Source organism: Saimiri boliviensis, chromosome 6 (assembly GCF_048565385.1).
Source record: "Saimiri boliviensis isolate mSaiBol1 chromosome 6, mSaiBol1.pri, whole genome shotgun sequence".
Classification (NCBI taxonomy): Eukaryota; Metazoa; Chordata; class Mammalia; order Primates; family Cebidae; genus Saimiri; species Saimiri boliviensis.
In genome coordinates this window covers 74,741,228-74,760,032 of record NC_133454.1, presented here as the reverse complement: position 1 = coordinate 74,760,032, position 18,805 = coordinate 74,741,228, and the positions used below count along the sequence as shown (strand labels likewise).

At 39.3% G+C, this 18,805-nt stretch overlaps 2 protein-coding genes across 2 annotated transcripts; both read left to right on the top strand.

The window, feature by feature from the left end:
- The first annotated feature begins 509 nt into the window (after nt 1-509).
- LOC101041921 (olfactory receptor 51E2) lies at nt 510-18,217 on the top strand. Its single transcript, XM_003923383.3, has 2 exons — nt 510-658; nt 15,993-18,217. The coding sequence occupies exon 2, from the start codon at nt 16,043-16,045 to the stop codon at nt 17,003-17,005; it is 963 nt and encodes a 320-aa protein (XP_003923432.1). The 5' UTR covers nt 510-658; nt 15,993-16,042; the 3' UTR covers nt 17,006-18,217.
- On the top strand, nt 650-8,011 carry LOC101042230 (olfactory receptor OR51C1). The gene is given in 3 exon segments (XM_074401020.1): nt 650-658; nt 6,206-6,848; nt 6,851-8,011. Coding segments are annotated over 3 exon segments (936 nt in total). The 3' UTR covers nt 7,135-8,011.
- Nucleotides 18,218-18,805: the final 588 nt, after the last annotated feature.

Below are 18,805 nucleotides of genomic sequence, written 5' to 3'. Positions count from 1 at the left end.
AAAGATTGCTGCTCCAAAGAGCCACAGGTAGGCTAATGAAACCATACTGCTGTGAATAACAGATACTGAGGAGTTAAGGAGGAGTTTGACTCTCACTCATAAAGGGAGATGCCATTTAGCAATTTGCTACAATATTTCATTTTTTTTAAATCTCCTTCAGAGTAACTGCTAGAGATGATGGGGTTCCTTTTAAGGGTAATGGAAATGTTCTCAAATTAAATTGTGATGATGGTTTCTGCACAGTTCTGTGGCTTTCCTAAAAACAATTGAATCATACACTATAAATGGGTGAATTTTATAGTATGTGAATTAAATAGCAATAAAGCTGTTAAATAAAAAAGCTTTTGAGTAAAATAACACATGAACAAAAAGTTACATCATCCCATAAAGCACATAGCCACAATAAGTCATTGCATAATGGAACAGATATAAAAGGACTGTATGAGGCAAAAGAAGTCTTCTGGGAATCTCCATACTCTGGAGACACAGTGAGTTAGCACCACCACCAGGAATTGGCCTCTCAGCTCTGTGCCTGTTTCCAATCAGGCTGGAATAAGTCTCCTTATATTTGTAAGCTCGGCCCTCCCCTGGAATCTAAAGCCTCCTTAGTCTTCTGAGTCAGCCTGAAAGGGACAGGCCGATCTACTGTATGGGCTCTGTAAGTAAAACTGTTTTGTTCCATGAAAATGCTTGACTCTAGATAAATTGGACTTTCTCACCCACATGGAATAATTTCCTCCCAGTGTGCAGAATTCGATTAGATACTGGGGTGGTGGGCTGAGGAGAATGGTAGAATTTGCAGAATTATTTATTCCCAGGAAATATGTAGAGAATGAGTATTTTGTTCTGCCAGATAAAGGTTGGATAACTTGTTGTTAGCCAAACGGTTTAATCGGTGTGCTAATATATTTATCACAGTCAGGAAATCTCATTTCTATGCCCAACAACTCTTACTAAAAATGAAAAATTACCAATTTTGAACACGTTGCATGCAAGCTACTGGTATTAGACACGGTGCATATCCTGCCTTATAGATGAGGAAACTGGGTCATGGAAAGTTTGTATTATTTGTAGATTTCAGTAAAACAATTGTTTTTGAGGCAGGAGACTTGGAATTAAAAAGACCTAGGTTAAAAACTCAGCTCTGACTTTCACTAGTTCTGTGTATGATTTCAAATGTTTCAGAACCTCAGATTCTCAGTGTCTTTACCAGAAAAGAGAATTTAAGGTGAATCTAATGATACTTGTCACGTGATGCTATAGTAAGAATTAAGATAATGCCTATAAAGCACTGAGGACAATAACGTTCACAGAACAAGTGTCCGACAAATAGTAACTATTTCTATGAATAACATTTTTATTATTGTGGTAGATGGTCTCAAAACTAGTTAGTGTTTGAGCAAGAATCTGAACCCGGGTCAGTCATACGCAATAGCCATACCATTGGCAATAGCATAGAGAATACTGATGACACTATATAGTCTAGTTCAGCAGATTAAGACAGCCACAGGCTGTAGCTTATAGTAGTGCAATGAAAGAAGAGCATCGTTGTAATCTGAGTGGACAGGAAAATTAGCTGAGAATATAGCTTATTTCACAAGAGAGAAAATGAAGGAATATATGGATAAGAGAGGATGGATTGGAAAGATTTGAGAGTGAAGGCAGCACAAAAGAGATGCTTTGTGGAAATTTACTGCCTCCTTCTAAGACTATCCATTAGTCCTCCTCTAGTCTTGGATATAAACAGTTAAGGTTTTCTCAATGTAAGAAAAGCATAATGAAATAACAGCTTAAGTGTCCACTAGCGACAATTGCTTGGCCTTCTTTATAGACCTCCTGAAGTTCTCATTTTTGATGTTTCAGAAATAGAATCAATTAAAAACTAATCTTTATATGTAGGGGATGAGAGAGCAAGAGGAGGGTGTGTGTGCACATGTGTGTGAGTGTGCGTGTGTGTGTGCATGTGTGTGTGTGTGTGGTGGGTAGTAATTTTAATTAAATGCTTTGCTAGAGTTCTATGTCATCTGCTGATAAATGAAACAGGAGGGAGAGCCAGGTTTGGAGGGAGGAGAGAATGAGTTGTATTTCTCATATAGAGGTTGAAGTAACTGAGGGATGATGGGTGGAGATATCCCTCAGTGGTAGACACAGTATTTTATTCACCTTTTATTCACCACTTGAAGCAAGGAGCTTTGTTCTCCAAACTGCTGTCAATTATTTTTCTAAATTACAGGTTTGATTGTTTCACTGTATTTTCATGTCTCATTACTTACTACCTTCATGCTTAAAACCAGAAACTGTAACACAGCATTAAAGATTCTGCTAACTTTTAAAATATAGAACTCAGGAGATGCTATAATTAGATTGCAGATTTATTAGCCTTCTGGATATAAGTGATATTTACACCCATGAGAATAACTAAGCTATCTCAAGGAGAGCATATGAAAAGCAAGAAAAGAAGAGGAACTTCTTGGGAGAAAAGTAGACCCCTGTAGAGTCCTACAATTTATAAGGCAGGGAACAAAACCACTGTTTGACAAACAGGAAAAAAAAAACTCACAAAATAACCATTATCGAAGCTAATAAAGGAGAAAGTTTCAAGGAGGAGGAGGTAAACATTGCTGAAAGTTGAGATGAGAGAGAGAAAAACAAATCTGAGATTAAACTTTTGGACTTGGCATGTAGAAAATCACGGGTGACATCATTTGGAGGATTTTCAGAATCATTAGGGAAAGAATTCAGATTGTGACTGAAGGTGAAGGAATAATAAACAAAAGCGGATTGTTTTCCAAAGGAATTTTTATCCTTAAAAAAGATACAGCAGGAAACTGAGAGAAAAACAGGGTTTATGTCTTGTATCCCTCACTATCAAAGCACAAGGTTAATTACGAAAACTATTCAATGCATCCTGGTTGAAATGAATGGTTTGGAAATACCTATATAAAATTGTGGGAAGATTTTATGTTGAGTTAGAGTAAAACTTGAGCATTGCAGACTGCGAAAAAGCAACCAATTGGTAATAAACAAGATACTAAAGAGGGAGAGGAATTTTGTTGGTGTTAAATGAGAAGAGATGAAGAATGTTTTATTTATTAAAAGCAAAGCGCATTGCTTCCAGTGGTGAATAAAAGGTGAATAAAATATTTAGAAATGTCTGGCTCTTGATGCTCTGCAAAAACTTAAGTTCATTTCACTTTCCATGGAATTTAAGATTTTCATGATTTGACCTCTAATGTTTTCTCTAGCTTCATTTCCCACAGCACCTAGCCTCATGTTTAACACTTTGATATACCCCTTCTCTTGTAGTTATCCAGCAAACTGGCTTATGTTATTCTTTTATTCATATCTCTCCTCATGTTATAAATGACACAGCAAAAGCACACTTCTCCTGTTTTTCATCCTTGTAAACTCATATCTATCTATCAAAACTTCACACAGTTATAAATCATACACTGTTAAGATTCCTGGAACTAGTTCTTCTTGACACACGCAGACACATTCATGTATGCACACACTCCAAATCTGCCACTCCACATTATTATCTCTTCTGCCTTATCTGTTAGATACATCCTATCCTTATACACTCTACAACTAGTAGCAGTTGTCTCTTTGTCTCTGACACTGCTGATATGCACTGGGCCTAATTAAATGCCTCGCATGTAGTAGATGTTTTAAATTAGTCATTTTTTTATTTTCAGTAAGAGTCCCTAGACTCTTGACACAGCAAGCTCAGCTCCCTTTATATGTATCTAGTTCAGTTCAATTTGAACTGAACTAAGTGTTTATGGTTGATGGTCAGGAGCTTAAGCAGAGTTATTGGTTATCAAAAGGAATAAGGAACCCTCTGTCTCTGAGCCCAGCATGGATGTGGGAAGGATACAAGAAGATACGGTTGTAGAATGATGGAAAGGAGAGAAATCATTTCTTTTATGATCAGGTCAAACTATATACAGTATGGTTTTCTTTTGTTTTGTTTATGATCTCTCAGCAAGAAGGAGAAAAAAACTGCCAAGCAAAATGAAAATAGGCAGTGAATAAATTGTTGAAATGAGGTAAGGAGAGCCATGAAGAAGTCAAGGTGAAAGAGAAATTATTCAAATAGCAATTTAATTGTTTAAAGAGATTACATAAAATTTCCTACAACACAATGACAAAAATTACAACTCAGGCTTTACATGGAAATTAAAAATCATGAAAACCAGATTAATTGACATAAATGGAACCCCTCTGTACTTTCATAACCATTTTTATCATTCATCACTGTATATAGGATATTGAAGTTACTGAACAATCTTTCTGCTCTTTCTCCCTCACTGGATTAGAAATTCTCTAAGAGGGGTTGTATTTGTGTCGTCTTTTAGCTTCTGACATAACACTATGTAAGATGCAGATACTCAGTTAATGTTTCTGAGAGAGTAAAGCAAGATCAAGAAAAGAAATGCTACAAGTACATTCTTGCTCAACACGTTTACACACGCCATTCTAAGAGCCTGGAAATGTTTCATCTCAACTTATATAAAACACAGAAATCTTTCAAGCACTGCTTTTTCTACAAAGCCTTCTCCAAATACTACAAACATATTGAATGTTCTCTTTTGTTAATTCCTCTTTAGCGTGTTTTGGTTTTTTAAATTATTTTATCTTACTTCTAGTTGACAAAGAATATGGTATATATTTGTGGGGTAAAATGTGATGTTGCAATACATGTATGCATTGTGGAATAATTACATCAGGTTAATTATCATATACATTACCTCAAATATTCATCGTTTCTTTGTGGTGAGAACATTTAAAATTCTCTCTTCTCATTCTTTAGAAATATACTGTACATTAAATATAATTCTTATTTCTCTTAAGAGAGTTGATCATACATGTTAGATATTTTCATCACTCCCCTGAGGACACTCTCATTACTGTAAATTTCAGAGTCTAAAGCTACGGTTTTATTATTTGGCCAAATCATGTAACCTAATGTTTCTTGTTTTTCCACTAGTTTTCTGATAATTTCAGTTAAATCTCAATCCCTCCTTTTTTTTCCACTAAGACTTCTTCCAGTGATCCTTGAGGTGGCACTTTATCAGGGTGAATGTGAGAGTCTAGAAATATTGAGGTTCCTCTCCATCGTCTCTTCTATCAACATGAATTGTCAGCCACTCAGCACCCGTTCTTTTTCCCTGAAGCACAGTTACCCTGCAACTGGCTATCTCTCACTGATTGAGCCCTCTGCAGCCACAGCCCAAATCTCTGTTCTTCCCCAGACCCCCGTCTCCAACTCACTCATACCTATCTACCTTTCTGCAATTCTCTACTCAATGAAAAAAGAAATGTGATGTTTGCAGTAAACTTACATTTTTCCCTCCAAAACAAACAGTAACATTCAATTAGGTATCTTCTAAGAAGCATGTCTTAACAAAATGGAGATATTCTGTTCTGGAGAACTAGTCTTCAAGCAGACTGAAGAAAGAAATGTATTGGAACATGGCAGCACATTATATCAGGGGCGGGGGCAGCCTCCTCTTTTCCTGGTAGGTGGTTTGTGTTCTGACTCACCATCTCTTCCAAATGTGACTCCAGGTGTTACATTGTAAGGGTCTCTTTAATAGTCAGATGCTGAGGCCATTTATTTGTCACTTAATATGTGTCACTTTGTATTATAATGATCTCTCTCTCCATATTTTCTGGCTTCCTAAATTGTCTGTAAGTTTCTCTGCTTTCCAGACTTATGACCAATGTAATATTGCTGTTCCACAGCCCTGGTGTATTTTTCTCTGGTGCCAACAATACAGAAAACATAACGCGCTACCTCTGTAACACAATTTAAACATGCCAGAAAGAATGAAATATGATTGGCACACTTGGGGTAAAGTGTTTATTCTGAGTTCAGTTATCTATGACTAGAATGGTCAGAGGACTGATCACATGATGAAAACATAGCTGACAGCAAAGGGCCCTAGAGAAGAAAGATTGTGCACTGAGGCAAATTCAGAAACAAAGCAAAGTACCCACTACAGCAGTTGAAATCGGACATTTTTTAAGCAGTTTAAATGAGCCATTTATAGTTTCATATTATATGAATACTCCCTTTGGCTAGCTTTCTGTACAATAAAATTATTTTAATTAGATCAATACACAAAGAAACATAGCTTTTTTTGTTTCAAGCTCTCATCTTGTTCTGCATTTTTAATTCAGCATGTCAATTTTACAGAATATCACCTCCACTTCCATCATTTTCCTGCTCACTGGTGTTCCTGGGCTGGAAGCCTTCCACACCTGGATCTCCATTCCCTTCTGCTTCCTCTATGTAACTGCCCTCTCAGGAAACAGCCTGATCCTCTTCGCCATCATCACTCAGCCCAGCCTGCACGAACCCATGTACTATTTCCTCTCCATGCTGCCCACCACAGACCTCGGCCTGTCCATATCCACTCTGGTCACCATGCTGGGTATATTCTGGTTCAATGTGAGGGAAATCAGCTTTAATGCCTGCTTGTCCCAGATGTTCTTTATTAAATTCTTCACTGTCATGGAATCCTCAGTGCTGTTGGCCATGGCTTTCGATCGTTTTGTGGCCATCTCTAACCCCCTTAGGTATGCCATAATTTTAACTGACTCCAGAATAGCTCAAATTGGAGTGACAAGTGTCATCAGGGGAATCCTAATGCTGACAACAATGGTAGCACTTCTTACAAGACTGTCCTACTGCCACAGCCATGTGCTCCACCACTCCTACTGCTTCCACCCTGATGTGATGAGGCTCTCATGCACAGACACCAGGATCAACACTGCAGTTGGGTTGACTGCCATGTTCTCCACTGTTGGTGTAGACTCCGTTCTCATCCTCCTTTCTTACGTTTGATCATTAGGACTGTCCTCAGCATTGCTTCCCCAGAAGAAAGGAAGAAAGCCTTCAGCACATGTGTCTCCCACATTGTGGCTGTTGCTGTATTTTACATTCCATTGATCACCCTGTCCTTTGTCCACAGCTTTGGGAAAAAAGCCCCAGCCGACGTACATACAATGGTCGCTAACACCTACCTGCTGATCCCCCCTGTGATGAACCCCATCATCTAGAGTGTGAAAAACAAACAGATACGTAGGGCTGTGATAAAAATTCTCCATTCCAAAGAAACATAAAATTGTAGAATTCTAGCACCAGATGGACCTCTCAAGATGGTAAACTTCAGGTCACGTTATCAGTCAAAAACAAAAAACAACTGAAGATCTGGTGCCCATTGAAGTTAAGCATATAATCATTTAACATTAAAGTTGGAATGTATCTAGAACATCAACTAGTTTGACTATTTTACAGATAAGATGGTGAAGACAAGGAATGGAAGAGATGAAAGCCTAAAATTAGTCTTAGATCTAGAATTTCTCCTTCTCACCACTGTTTGGTCAAACTGTTGTTGCCTTCTGTCCCTGTTGATAGCCTTTGTATTCTGATCTCATCTACTTCACAGCAGTTAAAATGACACATTATGAAAAGTCACTCCCTTGTGAGAAATATTTTCCCACTGTTCAAGTAATTTAAAGAATTTTCCAACTGTTCTAGTAATCTAAATTGCCATTTATTATTTCCTCTGACAAGCCATGGTTCTAAGTGTTTTTTTTTAAACTGATTTTTCTTTTTTCTTTTTTTGAATATATATTTCATTGCATTTTAGGTTTGGGGGTACATGTGAAGAACATGCAATATTGTTGCATAGGTACATACATGGCAATGTGGTTTTCTGCCTTCCTCCCAGAATGTTCATTGCAGCACTGTTTAGCAAAGACTGGGAACCAACCCAAATGCCCATTGATGATAGACTGGACAGGGAAAATGTGGCACATATACACCGTGGAATACTATGCAGCCATAAAAAACAATGAGTTCGTGTCCTTTGTAGGGACATGGATGAACCTGGAAACCATCATTCTCAGCAAACAGACACAAAAACAGAAAATCAAACACTGCACGTTCTCACTCATAGGCGGATGTTGAACAATGAGAACACATGGACACAGGGAGAGGAGCATCTAAGTGTTTTTTATATGTGCTAATGCATTTTATATCTGAAATGTTGTAATATAGTCACTTTTATTGTCAATAAGAAAATTGAGGCATCAAATGTTAAGTAGCTTGCTTAAACATCTAATAACTGGTGTTACTGATGGCAGAGCACATTCATGCAGACTGACTCCAGAGCACCCCCCACACACTCTTAACTTTAATGCTATATTGCTACCTATAATATATAGGTATATAACTTATATTTGAAAAATTATATGAATTTATATATAAACATATTTATAAAGTATGCTTATATATGTAAATCATATTTATAAATATAAATATATGTAATTTTTACTAAGAAACATAAAAAAGCAGAAAAAAATTCATTTAAAAAAACAAAACTCTAAACTCTAGAAATTTTCAGTCAAATTAGGAAGAAAAAGTGCAAATCAAATCTTCAAATCTTACAAATATATTTCTGCCTGACAATCTTTCCTGACTGAAGCACATTTCAGCATTTTTCTCAGCCCTCCTTCAGCATTCTGCCCCATAAGAAATGGAAATGACTATAAATCAATTATGGTCATTTACTTATGAATTTTTTAATTTGTAGCATAATGGTCATGCAATGGCTTAATCCAGAAAGATAATTAGGTCCACCCTAGGTATGTCCATTAATTATTTAAAGCATATATTTTAAGCCACACTAATATCACTAATTTAAGATGGGCTCTATAGTTGGTATCAGGTCAAGAAAGGAAGTAGAAGTAATCATTCATCTCTACAGGCTTACCCCCTCACTTTATGCAGATTTCTGCCCAACTGCACCTTAGTACAGGACCCTTGATGTTACAATAATAGTAATAATAATAACACCTGTCCCTCAATTTCTTCCTGTATTCACTCTCATCCTTACATGCCATATTTTTAATTCTTAGCATTTTTATTCCCCAACATATTACATATAGGCTATTTCTTTTCTGGTTTCCTCATCATTTCCTACAATAAATTTATTGACTATAGTACTGACTATTTATGAAATAGGAGCCAGTACTATAAGTACTTACAGTACTGTAAGAATTATGTCAAATTCTCAGCCTGTTTGAAAACAACATTTCAGTCTCAATTATTTTTAGTCTTCATCTTCATATGTTGAAATGTCCTGGGACTTTGTTCTCAGACCTTTTTGCTTTGTCGCAATCCCTTCTTTGGTCATCACATCCAGTATCTTGTCTTTGAATACCATCTCTATGCCGACAAAATCCAAATTAATATTTGTAGTTCAGACTCATCCCACTCAAGTAGTGCTGTGTATCAGCAGCACTACTTCATTGTCTCATAATTATCTTAGACTCAACGTCTAATGTATCCTAATATTCCCATCAAGAAAAAAGCATGCTCACCCAGTCTTCCCTAACTCAGTAATTCTACTTTCCAATTTGCTGAGACAAAGCACTTAGAGTTATTCCTGATGCCTTCCCATCATTCTTATGCTACATCTAAACTATTAGTGAATCCTGGTGACCTTTTCTTCTAGATATCTCAGACATTAATGTCAAAAATTAAGTCACTTCATACCTCTATTGGTACCACTCTGATGAAAGCCGTCATCTTGGACCTGAATTATTATAACAGCCTTCTAATGAATCTTCCTTCATCCACATTTGCTTTACAGTCTATTTTCCCCCACAGTGAAGTTAGACTTATTAGTTTAATACCCAAGGCAGATCAAGTTCAATATATTCCAATGGCATCCTGTTTTACCCAGGAAAAATTCACAGTCACTTGAAAAGCATATAAAAATCCATAAGATCTATCTTCCCTCCATCAGCCCAATATCATCTTCTACTACTCTGTCAGTGATTCACCCTTTGTCACTCACACTAGCTTCCAAATATTTTCCTAAACTCATCAAGCATGCTTCAACATCAGCGCTCACACTTGCTGTTCTCACTACCTGGAATGTTCGTCCTCCAGAAACCCACATGACTTACCCCCTCACTTCATACAGATCCCTGCTCAAGTACACCCTTTTACAGGGCCCTTGATTTTATAAAATAACAACAACTACAACAGGGAGCTCAATTCCTGCCTAGATTCGCTCTCATCTTTATCTACCTTATTTTTTATTTTAGCATTTTTATGCCCTAGCATATTACATGTATGTCATTTATTTTCTGGTTTCATTACCACAAGATAAGGTTTTTGAGGATAAAGAATTTGTTTTATTCATACTATCTCCCAGACCTAAAACTGCCACTAATTAGTAAAAATAGTCAAACATCTTAGTGATCTGGCTCTGTTTACCTCTCAAGCTTCACTGCTTCCCCTCTGTACAGTGCTGCAGAGACAACGAACAATTTGCATATTCTGAGTCCCAGGACAGAATGTCCTGTCCCTTTTAAGCCTTTACACAGCTGTTACCTCCACCTGGAACATCTCAGTGCCTCCCTTGTCCTGACTTAGAATAGCAGGGGCTCTCCTTCAGGAACGCTTCCTGATCTCTCCAGTGGGCCTCGTGCCCTTTCCAGGTGCTCCTGCAGCACCTTGTGCTTCTTTCTCAAGACAACTCCTTCCAAACTCTCTTGTCACCACAATTCTGAGCTCACTTCTCAGGGTCAGGGACAGGGTCTATTCACTGTTGTTTCCACATTTCTATTTATAGTGTCTTGTCCATTGTAACCTTTAGTCTTGATTGAATTAATGAATTAATAGTGTCTTTGATGCATAAGGATTTGAATGGCACACAAGAAGACAACAAAGTTCTCATATACTGGAAAGTTCTTCATATCTACAAATAGATTTTCATGAAGTTTCACATTTTGGAGAATACTGTGCCAAGTACTGCCCTTTGGTATAAAACGTTCACTCTTTTTCATATGACCTAGTATAACCTGATCCTAATCTTCTGAAGCCTTACTTTCACTTTCCTATATAAAATTTGCTTTGTCTAGTGAATGAATGTAGGTAAGAGTAAAAATTAGGAGGCCACTTTAAAAAGGTGATTTATAGTTTGAATAAACTACCAGTTTATTTCTATGTATTTCTTTCCCCTTCTAGTCCCTAATGTGTACCCCCAAAAATCATCATTACATATCTATAACTCACAATGAACCAAAAACTAAAATCCAGAGAAGCTACAGGCAGGTCCAAAGTAGAAAGAGGGAAAAGCTCAGATGACATAGGCTTACAGACTAGATTAGATTATTTGTTTATTTGTTTCCACACACTACTACTAGAGAAGATGGTGTGCGGAGGAAGAGAACAGAGAAGCCAAAAGGGAAAATAGAGCTGAGGGAAAGGATACAGGTACTCAAGAGTCCTAAAAATGGAAAGGAGAAAAAGGAATGTCAATCTCAAGGAAAACTGAGATGTTCACACAACTCCTGCAGATTCTCTTCCCCCACCTCGCCCCACAGATGCTAACCTGTGGACAGTCCTCCTGTCCAACAATCGTGGCAGCTTATAAGCTTTCATCTATGGGAAGTTGGTATGTGGACACCAAGACTGGGTGGGTTGCAGAACAAATGTCATGCTCTGACCAAGGTGGACAAGCTCACAATGAGTAGGAGACTTTCCTAAAAGCCAAAACACTCGTAGTCACATGGCCACTGTTACAGCTACTTGAATATGGTAGTGGTGGTAAAGATGGAAATAAGAGGAAACAGGCAAAAGATTTTTAGAAGGAAAAATAGACAAGATCAGTTGAACAATTGGACATGAGGGATGAGAAAATGTTGTGTATCTTAAAAGTTTCTGTCTTACCTGACTAAATTCATAAGCACATCCACTCCTGTCCTCCTCAAATTCACCCTTCCAACAGCTTCTAAAACAGCAATCTGAAACACATGTCTACCTATGATATCTCTGCTTAAAAACATTTATTCACCTCCCAATTCCTACAGGATGAAGTCCTTGAGTTCACAGCCTAACATCAGTTCACATCTGTTCACCTCTTCAATTTCTCTTCCCTTTTTGGTTGACTCCATGCTTCAGGCAAGCCACAACTGTTAATTCCTCTATAGAGAATTCTGTTTCCTTCATGATTTTCTGTCTGCTAATACCCTCTTTTTGGACTCACCCAATGACTAAATAAATGCCCCTCTCGAGTTCCCACTAAAATGTGTGGCTTTCACATAAAAAAGGATGAGTTCATGCCCTTTGTAGGGACATGGATGAAGCTGGAAACCATCATTCTCAGCAGACTAACACAAAAACAGAAAACCAAACACCATATGTTCTCACTCTTAAGTGGGAGTTGAACAATGAGAACACATGGACACAGGAAGGGGAACATCACATACTGGCACCTGTTGGGGGTTGGGGGCTAGGGGAAGAACAGCATTAGGAGAAATACTTAGTGTAGATGACTGGTTGATGGGTGCAGCAAACCACCATGGCACATGTATACCTATGTAACAAGCCTGCACACTCTGCACGTGTATCTCAGAACTTAAAAGTATAATAATAAAAAGACAAAATAAAAAAATAAAACTCTGAGAAAAAATAATCTGTGGCATTCATTGCTCTTCTATGCCATTTCGGGATTGTTTGTGTAGGTGTCTGTGAGCACCTTGAAGGCAAGGACTTTGTCTTCTTCATCTGTCTCACCCCTAAACTCAGCACAGTGCCTCCACAAAACTAGCATTGAGAATGTGCTTATTACACAATGAATGAATCAATTAACTCCATTGCCAGATCTAGGTGACCAGTAAATACTTAATGGCTGATTGATAAGAAAGTAATTCTGTTTCTGTGTTCAGAGATTACAGTGACAATGACAAAGTAAGACTCACGTGTGAGGCACACTTAGGATGGCAGACAGAACAGGTCAGTGTTAAATATTAATAAAGTATACGGGTACCCCTGCTGAGTGTGATGTAGGGAACATGTCACTGGAAGAGAGCCATCAAGCATCCTGAGGTACTGAGAATACCTTAATATCCTGGAGAGGGTAGTTGGGGTGATTTTTTCATCTGTTTTACTTATAACATTGTAACCCTTTGACAAACATTTGTTTAATGTGAATAAACGAAGAGTCAGAATACCTGGTCCTCCAACCAATATTATCACTAATTAACTATATGACCTAGGACAAAAAGCTGTCATCTTATCTGGGCTTTATCTGTAATCCAGGAGAAATGAAGAGCAGCTTTTCTACATTAAGGGCTGTCTCGTCAACCAGAAGAAAGGATAGGGAAAGATGGAGAAGTGCATGCCCCTATTTTGAATTATGGGACTATACTTTTGTATTTTCAGAGAAGATGCAAACTCCTAAAGCCCAAGGACCATGCCTAGTCACACATGTTGTCTGTTGTGTCTAGAGAGTGGCTCATGAAGAAACACCTTAACCCTGTGGCTGACAGTGTGTGCTTGGGTTAGCTTGAAGGAGTGAGAGCGAATTGTCGAAAAACCCATATATGTGAGTGTGGGAGTGATAGCAGAGGCAATGGGTGCTTTGAGATTGCTCACTCTGGACAGGAACAGTGGGAAGCCTGTGAAAATGGCACACAGGGGGACATGGAGATGTTTTTCTTCTGTCTGCCAAGTCCCTGGGGCATCAGTTCATTCTCTCATAGCCTGTTTTCATGGGCTTTCTGAGTAGCATTATAAAAAGGTCTGAACCAGAAAGCAAAACTAGCTACAGCTGCTCTTTCTAAGTAGGACTGTATCATTTTCAGGTGAGTGCACCCTCATCTGGGGTCAGGCAGACTTAGCTCCTGCCATCCTAAGGGATCTTGAAGACCTCACATACTGCTTCATGGCAGGGTAGAGAGGAGCCCTTGTATCCCATCCACAGCTTTACAGGCTGGGAAGAAACGTCCCAGAGTCTTAGCTAACAATCAGGAAAGGCAGGTGAGAATAAATACAACAACCACATTCAGACCCAAAGGGAAGCTGAAATCAGGTCTAGCAGGGAGTCTACTTTAGGCAGGATGCCAGGCAACATGGGAGGGTGATGTGAAGTCTTTCAAGATAGGTATTTTGGGAGATGAGGTGATGTCTGAAAGTGCTAGACTCTAGTAAGGATGTGCAGGTACCAGCATAACACAGAAAAAAACATGCTCTGCAAAGAGAGGGCTTAAGAAAGTGCCCAACTCTGGGCCAATAGGGACTCTTGTTATCTGTCAGCACTGCATGTGGTAGCATGGGCAAAAGGCATTGAGGAAGTAAAAATACGTCACTGTGCTCCCCTTGCTCCCCCTCCATGCCTGCTCTTTTCTTCACCTTGGGTCCCATTTCTCTGGGACACAGTGGTCTAGTGATCTGGCCTCTCTTCGGGGCAGATTCCTTAGTTCTGTCCTATACGTTTCAGAATGATTTGTTTGAATTTCTGCATCCCCTTCTTCAAGCTATGATGGATACAGAAATGGATGAATAGATGCAAGATGCAAGCTATCTTTTTTTTTTATGCAAGCTATCTTGTATCTCACTAAAGGATGCAATCATCTGCTCCTGAAAAGGACTTTTCATGTTGTGATAGCAACTTGGAATCAAATATGGAATTTAATATTTGTCAAAGAGCTTAGCTATTTTGTCTGTGCAAGTTCTGAAGGTGGAAAAGAGAAAATAGAAGCCAGAAGTATGGGATTTGTAACCTTTGAACCCGGAATCTGTCCTTCCTTGCTTATGTAAGATGGGGAGAATCCAATTCAAATCTCTTTATGCTAATTTTATCATATTGTATTTTAAGACCACTGGTATCTAACCCGTCTCCATTAAGACCAAATTGAAGGGCATCTCCTACCTGCAGTAAGAACTCAGATGATGAGTGAAGAATTCTGGGGTGGGAGGTTGCAATATAAGCAGGTTAACCTGTTTCAATGAAACAGATAGTCAATGAAGACACCTGCATAGTTTATTTCCAAGAGTTAGAGCTTCTGCTTCTTGCAGCCAAGGCTTTGGATTTTTAGAGAAAATTATCTCTAAAGATTAGGTCACCCAGGAAACCTAGCAGAGAAGAAGTTTCATGAAGTCAGAGCCCAGGTGTGTGAGCGAGGGTAGGGAGTTGGGGTAAAGCAACACTGGGCTTCTAAAAAAGAAATGTCTCCCCTGAAATGAATGACTTACTGGCACAAGTTTCAGGAAAGACAAGGCTCTAAAAATATTATCGTAAAATTAATAATACTTCTCCCAAAGTAAAGACTCAACTCAAACTATCCTTGGATGCAATTAAAATGGCCTTGTAGGAAGCTTTTGGGTGTGGAGGTACTCACCAGCGTCCTACCATCACCTTCGTCTATGAAGACGTCATTGGAGGGAGCCACTACTTTTGATTTTATGACCACAGATGAGTTCCTTTTAATCCTAAAGATATTGACTTTTGGCATTATTTTTCTTGGTTTTTGTTTGTTTATGTTCTTTTAAGCTTTAAAAAACAATGCCATTGCTGTGCATCTTACTCCTCTGGCTGACCTTAGAATTGAGGACTGGGGATCCTGAACGTTGCAGTTATCTCCTATCCTCGCTGCCTTGGAAGACCCATTACTCCACTCTCTGTCTAATTCAACTCATGTTTCAAGTCTAAACAGGAAGATTCCTCTGTGATCATGCCTCTCCCGGAAGGAAGGAAGGAAGGAAGGAAGGAAGGAAGAAAGGAACGAACGAAAGGAGGGAGGGAGGGAGGGAGGGAAGTGCGGTAAGTAACATAAGAAAGGCAGCCTCATCTGGAAGGAGCTTCCAAAAGTGTATCTCTTAACACCTATCAGAAGAAAAGGGCCACCAAAGATATAGACCAGTAGGAAGTATCTGAGGGAATTTGAGAGGCTACATTTTGGAAAAAGCATTGCTCTCTCAGGGTTCCCTTTTAAAATTTTAAATAAACCTTGAGAGTAGTAATGCATAAATGAATTTGAGCTGTCACAGTCCCCACTTTGGAAGAGGGCCTCAGGGCTTATGAAAGACCCTAAGTGGGGGTGGGAGGAGACAAAAGGGGTAGGATGTCAGCTTCAAGATTCCAGGGCATTCTCTCTGATTGTGCTCTATGTCCCTGCAGACTGCCAGTGCAACCTCACCCTCGCCAGTCACCTCTCCTCAGTTCCAGCTATGAGTTCCTGCAACTTTACACATTCCACCTTTGTGCTTATCGGTATCCCAGGACTAGAGGAAGCCCATTTCTGGTTTGGCTTCCCCCTCCTTTCCATGTATGTCGTGGCAGTATTTGGAAATTGCATTGTGGTCTTCATCGTAAGAACGGAACGCAGCCTGCACACTCCAATGTACCTCTTTCTCTGCATGCTGGCAGCCATTGACCTGGCCTTATCCACATCCACCATGCCTAAGATACTTGCCCTTTTCTGGTTTGATTCCCGAGAGATTAGCTATGAGGCCTGCCTTACCCAGATGTTCTTTATTCATGCCCTCTCAGCCATTGAATCCACCATCCTACTGGCCATGGCCTTTGACCGTTATGTGGCCATCTGCCACCCACTGCGCCATGCTGCTGTGTTCAACAATACAGTAACAACCCAGATTGGCATTGTGGCTGTGGTCCGTGGATCCCTCTTCTTTTTCCCATTGCCTCTGCTCATCAAGAGACTGGCCTTCTGCCACTCCAATGTGCTCTCACACTCCTATTGTGTGCACCAGGATGTGATGAAGTTGGCCTATGCAGACACATTGCCCAATGTGGTATACGGTCTCACTGCCATTCTGCTGGTCATGGGTGTGGATGTAATGTTCATCTCCTTATCATACTTTCTGATACTACGAACGGTGCTGCAACTGCCTTCCAAGTCAGAGCGGGCCAAGGCCTTTGGGACATGTGTGTCACACATTGGTGTGGTACTTGCCTTCTACGTGCCACTTATTGGCCTCTCGGTGGTGCACCGCTTTGGAAACAGCCTTCATCCCATTGTACATGTTGTCATGGGTGACATCTACCTGCTGCTGCCTCCTGTCATCAATCCCATCATCTATGGTGCCAAAACCAAACATATCAGAATGCGAGTGCTAGCTATGTTCAAGATCAGCTGTGACAAGGACCTTCAGGCTGTGGGAGGCAAGTGATCCTTAGCATTAACTTCCCCGTATCTTCAATGGCTTGACAAACATAATTATTTCTAACACTTGCTTGGTTCCAGTTGCCCACAAGCACATCAGTGCTTTTCAATGGCTGGAATAATCAACTAAAATATGATCCATCTACTTAGAAGACTATTATGTGGAATAATACATATTAATGGAGTATTAGGTGATTTAAAGACAACTATAAAACCAAACGTGCTTATAATGTTAAGAAAAACAATAAAGATACTTGATTGAAGCCAAGTTGAAAAATAGCATATGCCTTGGAGGAAATGTCCTCAGATTTCTAATGATTTTGTGTTGTCTCTACTTTCAATTTTTTTTATTATGAAAGTATTGGTTAACTGTCATGTACAACTTTTTAAAGAGGAAATATAATAGCTGGGCATGGTGGCATGCGACTGTAGCCCCCACTGCCCAGGAGGCTGAGGTGGGAGAATCACTTGAGTCCAGGAGTTTGCGGTTACAGTGAGCCACAATCACACCACTACACTTCAGCCTGAGCAGCAGAGCAAGACCCTGTCTCGAAGCATAAAACGTAGTATCATATCAAATGAAACAGCGAAAATGAAGCTGACCAATTTATGGAAGTCAGGGCTTGTCACAGTCTCTACTGTTATTATGCATTATTTGGGAATTTATATAAGCCCTGAATCATAATGCCTATGAATATATCATGTGCACTTACAATGTTCTGGGCACTATTATAAGTGTTTTATGGGTTTTATGTGCTCTTCCTAATTTTATGGAGTAGGTACCATTTGAGTCCCTTTATTATAATTGAGAGAAATGAAGTTTATATTAGCAAGGGGACTAAAGTCACACAGCTTGTGGGCACTGTGCCAAGATTTAAAATTAAATTGGATAATTGAATACAGTTACTTAACTACCATATTATATTGCTTCCTGTGTAACATCTGCCGTTTATTTCCTCAGCTGTACAAATCCTCTGTTTTCTCTCTGCCATACGCTAACAGCAGTGGCTCTGTACTTGTGGTGAGAGATAACCCTGCCCTAGTAGTGGACAACAAATCTAGAATATTCTTCCTGTTTTACAGCCACCTTTCATGGTCTTATTGCTTGGTTCTTTCCAGATTCAGGGAGAATGTTGTGGTATAGCTGATCCTTGATCATGTCTTCATTTTTAGTGTGCTCTGTGCCTGTCAAAAATTTTGAATGTACACCACATGCTATTGTCTGAACTTAAGTATGAGATAAAATAAAATTTTATTTTAAATTTTGCTGAGTGTTATACCTATTGATTTTACATTTATAGAATCCTATAAATCAGAATTGGAGATGTGAGAGATTTCCTAGTCTTCTTTCTCACCAGTGCAGGAATCCTGACTGGAATCGTTCACACAGTGGGAAGGATGCTGAATGCATCTTATTTCAAGGTAGGATATTCCCACTGTACTGTAAAGTAGATCCAGTGAGCAGCTGAAATCTCAATACAATCGTTGGGCCTTTATGTTCCATCCGTAGCTTCACTAAACAGGTTTTGGGTGCAGGACTTGGGTAGATAAACCACGAGGGAGACTCCATACTGTAGGCTCTCTCCTAGGGGAAGGGAACCACAGGTACTTGATGTCTACTGATGATGGGCTCTGCTAGCATATAGATATGTGAGCATTCCACTGTGCTTCATCATTCAGAGGCAGTAAAGTGGCTTCCAAAGTCACGCAGTTCATCTATATGCATGGGCCAGGACTAAGAGGAGGAAACACAATGGAATAAATGGGTGATTTCTCTGAAGAAATGAACGCGTACCCATGCTCTGTA